Here is a 15,126-nt window from a genome sequence, read left to right as displayed (position 1 = left end):
TACCAGTAAAACTATCTTGTATTTAAAACAAAAATAAAAAAGTTTATTTTGTATTATAAAAAGTTAAATTATTTAAATTTTATCAATTTTTACTTACATACACATAAGAAAAAAAAATGCTACAATTTCTGTTTTAAATATAGTGAATTAAATTGCAAATTGAGAATTCAACAAACAATAAATCAGTAATTGTTCATGTGTAGGCATAAAATTGCTTTTTTCCAGAACTTATCATACAGGAAACCTTTCAGCAATTCAAAAGATCATAAAATCTATGGTCTTTTGAAATTCTGAAGGGCTTCCTGTATGATAAGTTCTGGAAAAAAGCAGTTTTATGCTTACACATGAACATTACAAATTTAACTGAACAATTAGCCATGCAAAACCCTACTAAATCAGTTATTACTAAAATTAACTGGTCTTAATCTTGCTAATTTACCAATTCATGCTTTCAGATAAAACAGATTGCAGCTTTTGAGACAGAATTACTAATGTTCGGTCCAATATGATATCATAAAAAGACATTGCAATCTATGCTTAACATTCCTGTTTTTATATTGAAGGCTAGTATTATAGTTTTGAAGTGTGATAAATATCAAGAATTTTACTGTTCTTTTATTTTGTTTTGTATATAAAACACTTAACAATTTCTTTCATATTTTTTAACTCTGGAGAGTTTGCATTCATTTGATAACTTAATACAGTCTCAGTGGGTCACTATAACTTGCAATTTAAATATTTTTTTCATCTCAACTTTTTAATTTTTTCTTTTTTTGCTTTTGTTTTTCAGATATTATTTTTCACTCTGTTAAGTAATTTAATAAATGTGTGTGTTTATTTTTACAACCTTATTTTATCTTTAACATATCTCAAATATTATTCAAAGTTAAGCACAATTTTTACAAGTTTCTCAAAAGTTGAAAACATCTTGAAAAACATGGAATAATCAGTGCTCATAAAGAAATAATTTTAAACAGAAAAAATATTGCACTTTTCGATTAAAAAAGACTATAATTGTTCTATCTTCTTCCATTTCTACCATTCTTTACTTTGTAGTAACTTCCATTATGTGAAGGAGTGTCAGCTTCATCATTATCACTTTGTTATATATCAGTATCAAACTACATTATCCCTATTTTTTTCTCTTCATCAACATTTCTTCTAATATCACTCTGTTGACCACCTAACATATCTTTGTCTTCTGGCATTATTTAATCTGGAATACTACATACTCTATTTATTTTGATCCATTCTGTAACTATACACCAATATACAGTACAAGTATAAACTAATAAAACTGTCACACTACAAATCAAACATTAAAAATTTACACAAATGTTAAGAGTTACGGTGGGTCATGCTGACTAAGATGTTTCCTGTTAGTGCATTCAAGTAAATTGAATAATGGCTATATATTCTTGGAGAGAGAAAGGATATAGGAAGAAACTGAGAGTCATATTAGTCATGTATGACCATTAATGGACTGGTGTTTCAAAGTAGAGGGATATTTTGGTTATGGGTGAAGATCTTATTATGAGTTCAAATTTTTATTTGCTAATATTATTTATTTTCTGTTATTAAATTACTTTTTCTTAAAATCATGTTTACTAAAAAACTGATTAAATAATGATATGAATTGATAGAACAACTTTTCATAAATCAGCAAATAAACATTACTTTAATTACTCTATAGCAGTATTGCTCTATAGCTAACATTTTCAACCTTTCAAAGAGGATCATCATTAGGGTTGATGTATTTCGAATAGTATATATAACAGCTCAAATACAAATGGGACATCACATATGATATAAAAACAAAATATTTTAAAAATTACATTTAGCATTGTAATTGTTCAAAAATGTTGTAATACTGATCATTGTGAGAGTCATTATATGGAAAGGAGGAATTACTTAAAACCTATTGGCTAGTACTCCTATATGAACTTCGGTCTCAAAAGACAGAAGTTCATATAGGAGTACTAATAATATCAATTAAAATGCAGACTGACATATAGAAAATGAAAGGAAACTAAAAGTAAGACATGCATATGTTTAGTACCAGTAGTTTCAGAAAAAAGCACTATGGCAAGGGAATATATGGGGCGATGGCATATAAGGAATTTTTTACATTTTTAAAGACACTCATGATAAGTTTAGACAAAAATCAAGCTGTTGGATAAATTCATAATTGTAATTTAATATCATCAGATATTAAATTACAATTACAACAATGCAAGTTGTTATCAAATAACTTGCATTTTTACCATAACCTATATTCATTTTTAAATTGACTTTTTAAGTACAGATAATATGCAGGTTATTTGCAGGAAATTATGGTAATATTCTGTTTTTATAATTTAACTGTGCCATTTGATTAGGTTTTCCAGTGCAATTTAACTTATTATTTCTCCTATTTAATAGATAGTGTTTTAATACAGATGAACAATGTTTTTTTATGCCTATAATAAAAGTTTACTGAATAAATTAAATGATTATATGGAAACAAATTAAAAACACTTGATAATTATAATTCATAAGAGCCTACACAAAAGAAAAAGAACTAATCACTTTTAGCAAAGTTCTCAGAACCAACTGGTTTTATAAGCATCTCTTGTATCAAACACTTTCAAAATGATTGAGTACTTGTGTACTGAACTATGATAACAAGTATGAAATTATATCATAGGTTGCTTGACATACTATTCACCTATATCACACACCATTGTCAGATCTCTGGTAGCTTATTGATGGCAGCAGCAAACTGTTTCATAAGTTATGTTGAACACACTTGTGACTAGCACTGTAATTTGTCACTTGTTGAAACTTTTGTCCATGAAAAGTTTATTTCAGTTTGCTGAAGAGGGCATAGTTGGATAAGCCCAAGTCAGAAGAATATGTGGAATTGAGTAAAACAGTGAAGCTGAGAGATTCCAAATATGCTACTGTGCAATTGCTTACATGCATGCAGCCAGGCATTGTCATGAAAAACAGCATAAGACATGCTCAGTTTCCTCTTTATCTCAACTGTATTCAGCATTGAAGGAGTTTAAGGATTTTATAGTATGTTTTGCTGTTGATACTTTCCAACATGAAGTGCATGTTGCTTTCCAATAGGAAACCACTTGATAGTCAAGATTTCCTCCATCTCTCAAAAACCATAGCTATCTGCTTTTGTACAGATGATGATATGTGGAATTTTTTTGGGGGTAAGGATGCTATCATGTTTTCATTGTTTTGATTGGTGTTTTTCAATCCGAGTGTGTTATAAAGAAACCAAAATTCATCATTAGTTATGAATCTAGTGAAATTTTTGTTGCTTATTATCCATCATAAATTTGACAGGAAAGTGAGTGTTTCGTGCACTATGCAATGTCAGGATGAATGCTACACACTAAATATAGTTTTAATTACATGCCCAAGTGTACAAAAGAAAAGTTTTGAAACTGTTTGCTCCAGTAATGGCACTTGGGGAAAAGGGTGTTGACTTTTGAACACAAGATTGTGTTATTAATTAAACATATGGCTTTTTTCCATGTTTATTCAACTGAATAAAGATGGAAAAAAGCCAAGGAAAAATTGGGCAAATTTTGCTGCCTTTTAAAATTTATCCATATTAGTGCCTGCATGACAGTCACGCATAGTACCCACCTAGTGTTGACTCTTATAACAAGTTTATAGTGACAATTGGTTTTTAGCTTTCAAAATGACTGTTCAAAAATTTTACTATAAAATATACATATACTTGACTATCATAGTAGGGGCTTACCACATTGAGAACTGACTTAGGTTATAAATACAGATATTAAACATACAGATTTATTTTAAATTACATTAAATTAACACTAACTTTGTATGCATTTCAGAATTACATGAAATGAAGTACAAGATGAAATAAACATTAAAAGTTTAATATAGTATGGTTGCTGTTTATTCAGTTTCTATGTATAAAGTAGAGCATCGATTATCCGACCCCCAATTAACCGTCACATCGGTTAACCGACCGTTCTAGTCGGCAAATTTCAAGTGTCTGCTAGTGATGTGGCGCTACAATATTTGGCTATGTCTTGGCTACTTTAATATAATTTTTGTTAAATTTTTGTGTAAAGCACACAAAAATTTAACACTGGCTCGACCATGAAAGGGAGGCCAGTATTTAATAAATGAGATTTAATTTTCTAATTATGAGTGGTTGTTTGTTTTGTGAGCAATAAAATAATTTAAAAATAATTTTTAACAATACAATAGCGACGATTATTATTTTAAANACTTAATTTTCTAATTATGAGTGGTTGTTTGTTTTGTGAGCAATAAAATAATTTAAAAATAATTTTTAACAATACAATAGCGACGATTATTATTTTAAAAAAAATTGTTAGGCTTAACATCGATGAAAATTCAACGCGAAATAGGTTAACGATATACAGTACTAATATACTAATTACATTTAACTAATTAATAGCAATATACTAATATACTATACTAGTAATGTATTTTTTTCATTATTTTCAGTTATCCGACCAACCCAAGTTCCCAATTGAGTCGGATAATTGATGCTCTACTGTAGTATCTTTTTAATCCAAAAAATTTTTCTTGGTAGACGATTTCACAGATTTCTGGTCAGAAAATTATGGTTTTATTTCAAAAATTTTTGAAATAAAAAGATGCTATACATAGAAATTAAAGAGTTTAATTTGTTACCCATATTTCTGTGTGTTGTATTATAAAATAATGTAATTAGAACAGGTGCAGGTCATTGAAAACAACACAAAATGAATAAAGAAGTAAACTATATGAGTGTTCCTTTGTTATTCATATTATAAGAATCTGTATATGGAAAAATACAGGAATAGGACATTTATAATAATGAGAAATTTAAGTTAAAAAATTGTTATCACTTCAGTTAATATTAAAGGTAAAACTTTGCAAAATTGTACATAGACTGTTAATTTATCAAATTAACAAAATAAAAGAACATATAGCAGTATGACATAGAATTAGATAATCTAGTGGTTTAGAAGCTGCCATACATTGAACAAAGTTCATAAGAGTCCCTGGTTTATGCAATCTCCTTTTACACTGCTTATATTTTTGAGAATTTGGCTAGGGCTGGGTTCAGACTTTCTTAATTATGGTGGCATTGTCTCAAAAGACTGCAATATCTTCCTGTGTAGCAAATGATAAAAAAGAAGTTGAATCATATTAGAATCATATTGATATTCTGTTATTATAATCATATTGATATTTCTTGATTTAGTTGGGTAGAGGACAAGAAGTATATTCTATATAGATGCTGTCTTTCAATGGGATTTTATAGTTTTCTGATGACTGGAGGACATCTGCTCCTTCCTTATTGTTGTATAAAAGGCTGTAAATGGTTGGATTATTCTTGAATGCTAAGTTGAAACTTCCTATTTTTGTTACTTTTCTGTATGTTTGCAAGCTTGTTAGAAGTTGTTGTGGTGGTGATATGTGATTTGTATAGACCAGGGGTGGCCAACTTTTGTGTACATAAGATCTACTTTTTATCTTAAAAATGTGTTGCGATCGACTCGTTGTCGTAGGCATAGTCTAAGTCAGGGATGGGCATTCCGCGGCCTGAGTCGCATGAAATGTGTATAAATATATCAATTTCCTAGCTTAAGAAGTATGCAGCAAAAATTCAAATGTTATTTTCTACAACTTATGTGTGTGAATAGTTTTTCCTGCAATGAATTTAGTAAAAATTAAAACGAAAAACCGGCTAACAGACTTACCTCAAAACTAATTTAAAACTAGCAGTGACTAATATTTAATCAAATATTTTCAATACATTACATTTACATCAGTTCTAGAAGCTAAATTAAGTATACCTATTCTATTTTATAATTATATATGAATAAATAATTGTGATTTACCGGCATTTTCCTCCCTCTTTTATCTCGTATGTGGCCAGCGTTAGTTCAAAAGTTTTGAAATGTGACCCTTATACAAAAAAAGGTTGCCCATCCCTGGTCTAAGTGGCGAGGGGGAGGGAGGTGTGAAATACATAGTAAGTCTAGATAGAAAAGAAAAGCCACAATTTAATTTAAAACACGAAGAAAAGGTACTTACATTTTAAATAGAAGAAAAATTGAAACTCAATGTTGTCACTTTCGGGGACCACCACTTCACCCTTTTTCTCTTTACTGTGTCCCGACCTACTCTCTCTGTCCCTTTTTTTTTTCGGTTTTACATTCCTTTGTCTACATTTCTTATTTCTCTTTTACAACTGTACGCAAATGGGTTGCACATGGACCGACAAAACCGCATCTGAGGGAGAACGAGGAGGTCCGATATCATTACAGTTGCATTTGTGCATTTCGTTCACGCGTTGCGTTCGGTTACAACTTACAAATGTAACACATTAAGTCAAGACCTCGCGAGCGATCGACCAAAATTGGTTTTGCGATCGACTTGTTGGCCACCCCTGGTATAGTCCATGTGGGGATGTTGATTTCTTCTCTCCTAGATTTGTAGGTTGAGATGTGCTTTGTAACCATTTGACTGGAAGCCCTGATCAGACACTATGGACTTTATTCTATCCAACTCCTTGCATGCATACAATGGATGATAAGCAAATTTTACACTTTACTTTTTTAAATTTATATGTAGATGGATTAGAAAATTTCATGAAACTTCATACTGTTATTCAAAATTCCAAAAATAATCTGCTAAGTTAAGGGAACCAAAATGTTTATTAGAAAAGAAATCTTTCTGGATTAATTTAGTGCAGCAACAACTCTCAAGAAGAACTTAAGTAATTGTCATCATAATTTATTTGCATCAATATGTAAAAATAGAAAACAACACTCACCACACTGGGATATAGTTAATCATGTACTCCAAACCAATTATAGCAGTGTTTCCCAATATGGGGCCCACGCCCCACAGGGGGTCATTGGATTGTTAAGGAAGGCAATTCGAAAATGAACTTGTCCAGAGTTTAAGTTAAGCGTATAGCCACTGTATATGTTAGGGGGGCATAAGAATTTTAGAAAGGCTTAGGTGGAACATAGCACAAAAAAGGTTGGGGAACACTGAATTATAGTGTGCACATAAACAAAACAAAAACAAACATTTTCAAACTCCATCGAGGTCTTCATCAGTCTTTGTAACAATTACTTGATGGATCTGCGTAAAAGCTTTTGGAATAAAAATTTGAACAAGCGTTCAAATATAAGCTTGAAAAATTAAAAACCACATCATGCCTGCACAATCAGTTGCCCTACTGGGACTCAACTAATCTATGTTGTCAATTAACTCTTGCCAGGCCATTGACAAAACCATTTACTCTTCATAATTTATGCTTGTTGATGTAAAATTGGATTTAAATATCTGCCCAGCCTCCAACCATCTGATGTGTTCTGTGGGGGGCAAAGCAAGGATGAGTTTGGACCAGTTAAAGTCCGTTATGATGTTTGGATCTGCTGCGTATGTAGAGAGGGCCATGGTAGTTCTCGCATGTCATATATCAGCGATATGCTCTTGTAACTTGATTTCCATGGAGCACTTGGTTGACCAAATGTAAACCAGGTCTCTATCATATCTGTTGTCCCTAATGGGGACACTATATACGTCAGGGAGTCTGTTTGAGTTAGGAGGGTCCTTCCCATTATGCATCATGCCAAAAATGCTTTATACATATAAGATTCAAAATTAATGGATTGTTACTTGATTTAAGCAAAATACTTGGATAAAGTTAGCAAAAGCTGGTTAATTTCACCTTTATCCAATTCACTACATATACATTATACTCAACAATAATTTATTAAGAAAATTTTCTAGCTTTTAATGATTTTTTATTCAAGTAGATGAACAAATTAAAATTAATATATAAAGAAAATATAATTTTAATGTTAGGAAATACAGTCTTGAATCAAAAAATTTAATTTTTTAATTTTTCATATTTTGTGATTTGAAATTAATATCTAGAAATTATTATTTTAAGGTGCAAGTCATTCAACAGCCAATACATGGTTCTACTTATTTACAACATCTCTACACTTCCCAGCAACAAATGCTTCTTCCTGGAAATTTGACAGTTCAACCTGCTGGTGTTGCACAGACTCTTCAGAGTTTAGGAACTGCACCTGGTGTAAATCTGCAACTTCAAAATAAAACCACTATGGATCCCAAATCAGGAGGTTCAACTATAATTCCTGCTTCTGTACAAAGTGTTAATACAACTGGAAAGGTACATATTAATATTATTTCTTATGCTTGAATGTTTGAAGCTATTACAAGTAAAAATATTTATGCTTATTAATTTTTAACTTTTAATGGATCTTTAATTTCATATATTGAAATGTATTCGATTTTTATATAAAATGTTTATAAATTATAACTGAAAGTAAGATTAACATATTACCAGTAAAACTATCTTGTATTTAAAACAAAAAAGTTTTTTAAATCAGTATTTAATAACTTAAGTCTTAGTAAATATGTTCTATTGTTGATTCTATAGATTTGATTTTTATATTTTAGAATTAACTGCTTGCTATTAAATTTCAGTTTTAATAAGTAGCTTATATGTGCAAATTGAATATTAATTTGATTTATAATTATGCAATGAATTTGGGTTGAAATTTATGGTTTGCTTACATTAGAATATATTAGTTATTTAATATTTAAGAGACAACTTTTTCTTTGTATTTTATATTATTAATAAAAGCATAAATGACAATGATTAATTACAGAAATTNCTCTCGTTTGTGAGTTGGTTTCTCTTCTATTTTTAAGTTTCTAAGGTGAATGGTGAGGAAACCTTCGTCCTAACAAAACATAAGCCCCAAACAAAAATATAATAAAAAACAAAAATAAAAGTAATAATAGGAAATAAACAAAATCACAGTTTAACACTTTATGACTTGAAAGCCATCGACTATAAATATATTATATTTTTTATAAAAAACAAAAATAAAAGTTATAATAGGAAATAAACAAAATCACAGTTTAACACTTTATGACTTGAAAGCCATCGAACTTCCATATAATATGGTAGATCGGTAAATTCACATTCTATATCATCCAGAAATGAAGCAAATTGATGATGATTAAGTCCACGTGCTTGAATATAATTTAAAATTTTGGTGACTATTTTTAAAACATGTCCGATATTTAAAACTTTGGAGCACAATACTTGCTGGTGAATAATACAATGAAAATGTTTAAAATTATTATTACCATGCTGTTTGCATGTTTCTTTTAATCTTGCAACAACTCATTTAGTAAGACCGCTTATGGTAGGTGTACCATCAGTTGTTGCAAGACAAACCAACTTGTCCAATGGTAACTCATACTTCTTCAAAACTTCCATAAGTGCATCAAAAATATCGGCTCCAGTGGTTGTATTATACATAGGAATGATTTCCAAAAGTTCTTCACTTATTTTTAAATTAACATCGCATCCGTGAATAAAAACGGCCAGCTGAGCGATATTTCGAATATCTGTACTTTCATCAATTGCAATAGAGTAGGCTTGAAATGTTAATATTGTTGAATTATGCCGATTTCTCAAATTCTCAGCTATTTCATCAACTCTGCTAGCTACAGTATTTCAACTTAAACTTACACTTTTAAATTTTTTTATTTGTGCTGGACATAATACTTCCGCCGCTTTAATTAAGCATTCACTAATAAATTCCACTTCAGTAAACAGTTTTCGATCTGCTTGTGATTAAATGTGATAATATATAACTAACTTTCACAGCAGCTGTATTGTCTTCAACAGATTTAGTGAATACACTTTGTTGTTTTTGAAGAATTGATTTCAATTCCGACAATTTGTCTTCATGAAGTATTGCAATGTATTGGTCATAGTTTCTTTTATGATTTCTGTCATAGTGCCTTTTAAGATTATATTCCTTAAGAACTGAAATAGAGTTTTTACATATCAAGCATAATATTTTATTCTTGTTTTGGACACAAAAATATTGCAGTTTCCATTTTTCTTGAAAATCACGATGTTCCCTCTTCAATTGATCTTTTCTTATTCATTGTTTTTGAAGTTTTATTACATTTTTATTAAATAAGTTTTTAGTTTAATTTGAATAAAAACCAAAATCCACTTTAGAGTTCAAAATATCATCCGCAAATGATTGAGCAAACACCGCACTTTGTAACGACTTGTACAAATGTGATGTTTATAGGGATATGATGATACTCTGCAAACAAAATAACACAAAAATTACGAGTTGCAGATTCCTTTTTTAACAAGTAATTTATTCTCAGCTTGAACCAGTTCTTTATCAGTTGATCCCAACTTACAAAGCAAAACTGGAGTATTATACAACAGGCGTTGGACCCTTTTTCTGAGCAATCAATTCCACGCGATACAACAAATATCCGCGAGTTGACTTATAACTATATATGTGCCGCATGCGGCCCACGGACCACGTGTTTGACATGCCTGCTGTATAATAACCAGTTATTGAAACTGCGAGAGCAAGAGAATAATATGATATAGGACATAAAATAGATGCTATTTGTTTGGTTTATTTAATACCAAATTCTTGTTTGTATTAAAATAATTAATTCACATTTTATGTTTATTTAAAATAGTTACGAAGTAAATATAGTAAATACATAATTAATATATTATTTATTAATTTATTTTAGGAGGAGATAGTCATGAATTCAGAGAATTCAGCTCCAACATCAACTTGTTCTGTTGCTCCAGTTGTAAATTCAAATGATGCAGGAGTTGGAACAACAGCATCTGTTGCTATGACGTCACTTCCTCATTCTCTTACAGCTTTATCATGCACCTCTTCCTCACAAGCTATTATTTCAACTCCTGTTACATCAACGAGCTCATCTCCTTCAAATCAAGCAATGCTCCAACCACCACCACCTCCTACACCAGTGCCTCCCACTCCTGCTCCTGCAGTAGTTGCTCCTCAGGCATCACCAGTTCATCAGAATATGGTACATCCACCATTTTCTAATGTGACTCCAACACCTTTATCNACAATAATTAAAAACAATTAAAAACAATAATTTTACCAAATTATTATTTTTTAATACATACATACAAACAAAAAAAGTCAAATTGATGTCAAAAAAATCAATCAGCAAAATGATTATGCCTAATTCACAACCCTTGTTTGAGTGACTTTACAAATGCTAAAAATCATCCACATTCTGCCAAAACATGAGTCAAGCCCTGACAAACAATAAACTTTATTTAATAAGGTACATTGTTTTGTGGACCATTAAGTAAATTATAAGGACACTATTTATGAAAATTGAGGGGGGTGCAACAATTATTTTCTGAAAAAGAGAGGGCAGAGGTACAGAAAGTTTGGAAACCACTGTAGTAACTAATACACATGTATTCAGGAATGTTTTGATTCATATTGAGTCATTTTAGTTTATATACAAAAAATGGAGTAGGGAATGATTTTAAAACAAAATTTAAAATTACTTAGGAAATATCATTGCGATCTCTGCTGTTTATTTTCATAAATATAGATAAGTAACTAAAGAAACAATTTTTTAATATAATTTATAAATAAATTATATTAAAAAAATAGATCATATGATTAAATTTAAGCATAAGCATAAGCGTTAAGCATGAAGTGAAAAAGAAAAGCATATGCCTGAGTTTAGTTTGATAAAAGCTATTGATTTTATTCCAAGTAAATACTGAATGTTTTTAAATAAAAGCTAGAGTGCATACTGTGAATCAAACAGAAAATTACCATAAAAATGGTAGGAGATAAGCAATTGGAGTTTTTGTTAAATGTTAAAACTGTATCTAGTTTTGTTAGAAAGATTGCAAGTTTTTGCAATAAAAGCAGCAGAAAGCTATGATATTAAAAATATTTCTGGTGCTATATCTTGATTTTGGGTGCAACTGACAACCAGAGATGAGCTGATGAAAAATAATACTAGTATGGAAACAGAACTGAAAATGAAAACTAATGTAATAAAACCAGCAATAAAAATAATAATAATAAATGGAAAAACAAAGAGCTAATGAAGTATTGGATAGAACAGAAATCCATCAATCTGCTGTATAACTTGATTTCCTATTGTATTTCTTGATATTATTCCCTTGTATTCAGTAGGATCTGTAGGTGCTTGTTTAATTGAAGAATACTTTTGATCAACAGAAGTGACAAAAGATCTGGTCTCAGCATGATGCAACACCAAAAATAATAATGAACTAGAATGTTTTTTACCTCCATCTTCAACAGCCAACTGTAAAACATATTTTTGTTGGGAAGATGAAGAACCAAAAATTTAATCAATGCTCCAGATTAAATGATTAAGATGAATTGCAGGGAATACATATATGTATTTTCTTACTACTTTTTGTACAGTATTTCTTACTTTGCATATAGTCTTGCAAACTATGATCTTGTCTATTTGACATTTTCTTCATCACATCTATGAAAACCTTATATAAAAATAATGAGGAAATGTAATTATGTCTATTTTTTTTAATTTTCTAATTCTTACTCCCCTAGCAATATTTAACATTGCACACATGTTTTTGTTAATCAAGTTGTTATGATACTGACTTGAAAAATTTTAAGCATTTACTAACAAAGTTGTGAGGACCAAATTCCTCATTAAATGTGCAAAAATTTGATTCATTTAAGAAATTATTTTGTTACAAAGAATATGTAAAAAAGATCTGCCATGAAGGTATGAAATAAACAGTACAGTTGACCTCAGGAAAATAGTATTGACTCTGATGCTTAGACATGACAAATTTCACAAATCACACCTAAATTCAAAATTTCCAGCAAATAAACGTCAAAATTATACATCAAACGTTTTCGGCCACTAAATTTATCAGCCTTCTTCAGGAAATACAAACTGGAAACTGGTTATATTTATGACAAATTTGGAACTAAACAAGGAAATGTAGCATTCCTTTGAAAGAAAAACTATCACATTGTAAGTAATAAAGATATAAAAAAATTCTCAGGTGTAAGAAAAGAAAATATCATTGCATGAGATACCAGCAAAAGTTTCAAAGTTTGATCAACACTTGCAGATGAAGTTAAACAAAGGTCAAATTGATTAATGGAGAGTGATCTGTGCCTGATCTTATTATCTAATTTCACCTGGAATAGGAAAGGGACCAATCAAATTAAAAATTTTGGGGATAAATCCTTTAAAAACCCAAAATTCAAGGACTAAATGTGGTCTCTTCCCTCACTCAACCTGTTTGTCCTCTACATCAGTTCCCCTGTTGTCTTGGACTTCATCTTCATCACTTCATCTGTGGCTATCGATTACTACGTCTGACTTCCAGCCAGTCTGCCTCAGGGCCATCCAATCACAATTGAAACTCTGATTGATCATTATTAGACCTGAAATTGCCATTGGATAAGCAGTGAACTATAGACTGAACTTTCCACATTTTATTTCTATCCTAGAGAAGTAGATCTTGACCAGAATTATGTAAGCGTTATCTTCCAAATAAATGGCTTGTTATGTAAAAGTGACCTGTCTCAGTGTTGACAATGTTATGCTTGCATCCCTTGTTCATCTTAACAAGAAGAGAGATTAACCTCTCTCTTCCTCTCCATTTGCAATCTTACAAAAAAAAGCAATTGCTGGTGTTTTCCTATTACTTTAGCTTTTACTTGAGAAGCAAATAAGTGTTCTTTCTTCCTTTTTACTAGTACAAGTAAACAACTTTTAGTTAATCTGCAAATAAAAGCAAAAGTATCTTTCAATCCTATAACTGGGCTGTAATCTTTAAGTAAAAGTTTATGCTAACTTTAATAATACAACAATAAAAATAAACAAAAAGTAAATTCATGTCACGACTACTGATAAATGAAAAATATTAGTAAGCAATTTTTACAATTAATAAATAATTTTATTTTAATTATTCCTTTACCAACAATCTTTGTTTATTGGTATGTTTGTTGTAAATTTATTTTTTGTTCAATACAAATGAAATCTTTTATCCAGTAACAGCACATCAACTCCAGTAAGAACACTTCAATATAATTGAGCTTTGATGCATCAGTGATTTTACATTAGTTTTCTCTAATAAACACAAAACTGCTTAAGAAAAGCAGTTTTGTGTTTGTTGGAGAACAGAAAGATAGAATATTGTCTAGAAAAAATTCCAATAGATTCATTCTTATTTAATAAGAGAATTCTAATAAAGTTATCAATGTTTTATTTATAAGTTGCATTTTAAGTTTTTAACTGTAAACTTATTAGTGTAAGATTATAAATCATCCAAGTGAAATTTGTTTACTTTTTATTAACTTTCATTGTTATAATGATGATAAAGTAAAATAAGAAAAATAGTTTTGTGTTTTTTATTAATAGTACGTATGGATTCTTTAGATTTTCAAAAAGAAAACAATTAGGATTTCTAAGCACAAAACTTCAAAGTGATACTCAAAACATATACTATAAACTCTAATTTTACATGGTTTGCTCTCCACTATCTCCACATTCACAGGAATTAGAGGAACAGCACTCTACAGAAGTGGAAGAATCATAAATATATTTAAACTTCCAAACTTTCACTCTTAATACTGTTGATCATATTCAACATACAAAAAAACATTACACTGTACTGTAATAGTGTGAATAACTCTCCAATACTGGGATAAAATAAGCATACACAATATACCAATACCAGCAAAATTGAAAATTGAGAAATATTTTATGCAGCCGTTTTGTGCCTGACATTGTCTGTTATATACAGATGAAAATGTTAGTAAATATTTCCTAATTTTCAATGTTATTGGTATTGGTATATTGTGTCTGTAATAGTGTTTATAAATTTAAAATTACAATATTCATAATGTAGGCTAACATATACACACAATCACAATGAGTGAGATGCAATACAGTATGTATACAATTTGTGATGCAATATACTGTATGTATGGTTTATAGATAGGAATAAAATTTTTACAGTTGATAAAACTTAGTACACATAGTATAGTACTGTGTTTTATAAAGGTTACTAATAAAAGTTGCAAGAAATCTAAGATAAATCACACACTGAGAAACAAGACATGTGAATTGGCTAGTTCCAAGACTGTATAATGTTCTCAAAATGCATAGTTTGTAGTTCTGTAGTACACTGAAACTTTTTTAAAAATTTTTAACTTTTTT

The 15,126-nt window shown here is 29.9% G+C and overlaps 1 protein-coding gene across 1 annotated transcript in view; it reads left to right on the top strand.

The window, feature by feature from the left end:
- LOC111628793 (alanine and proline-rich secreted protein Apa-like) overlaps nt 1–11,007 on the top strand; it is a 29,286-nt gene extending 18,279 nt beyond the window's left edge. The window contains exon 2 of the mRNA XM_023372639.1: nt 10,636–11,007. Coding sequence (XP_023228407.1) covers nt 10,648–11,007 — 360 coding nt within the window. The 5' untranslated portion in view covers nt 10,636–10,647. The remainder of the gene's footprint in view (nt 1–10,635) is intronic.
- Nucleotides 11,008–15,126: the final 4,119 nt, after the last annotated feature.

The sequence above is a fragment of the Centruroides sculpturatus genome, unplaced genomic scaffold, assembly GCF_000671375.1.
Source record: "Centruroides sculpturatus isolate CEXI.00-Female unplaced genomic scaffold, Cexi_2.0 scaffold485, whole genome shotgun sequence".
In the NCBI taxonomy this organism is placed as follows: Eukaryota; Metazoa; Arthropoda; class Arachnida; order Scorpiones; family Buthidae; genus Centruroides; species Centruroides sculpturatus.
Note: the sequence above shows the minus strand (reverse complement) of the source record. Positions and strands in the feature narration are given on the sequence as shown.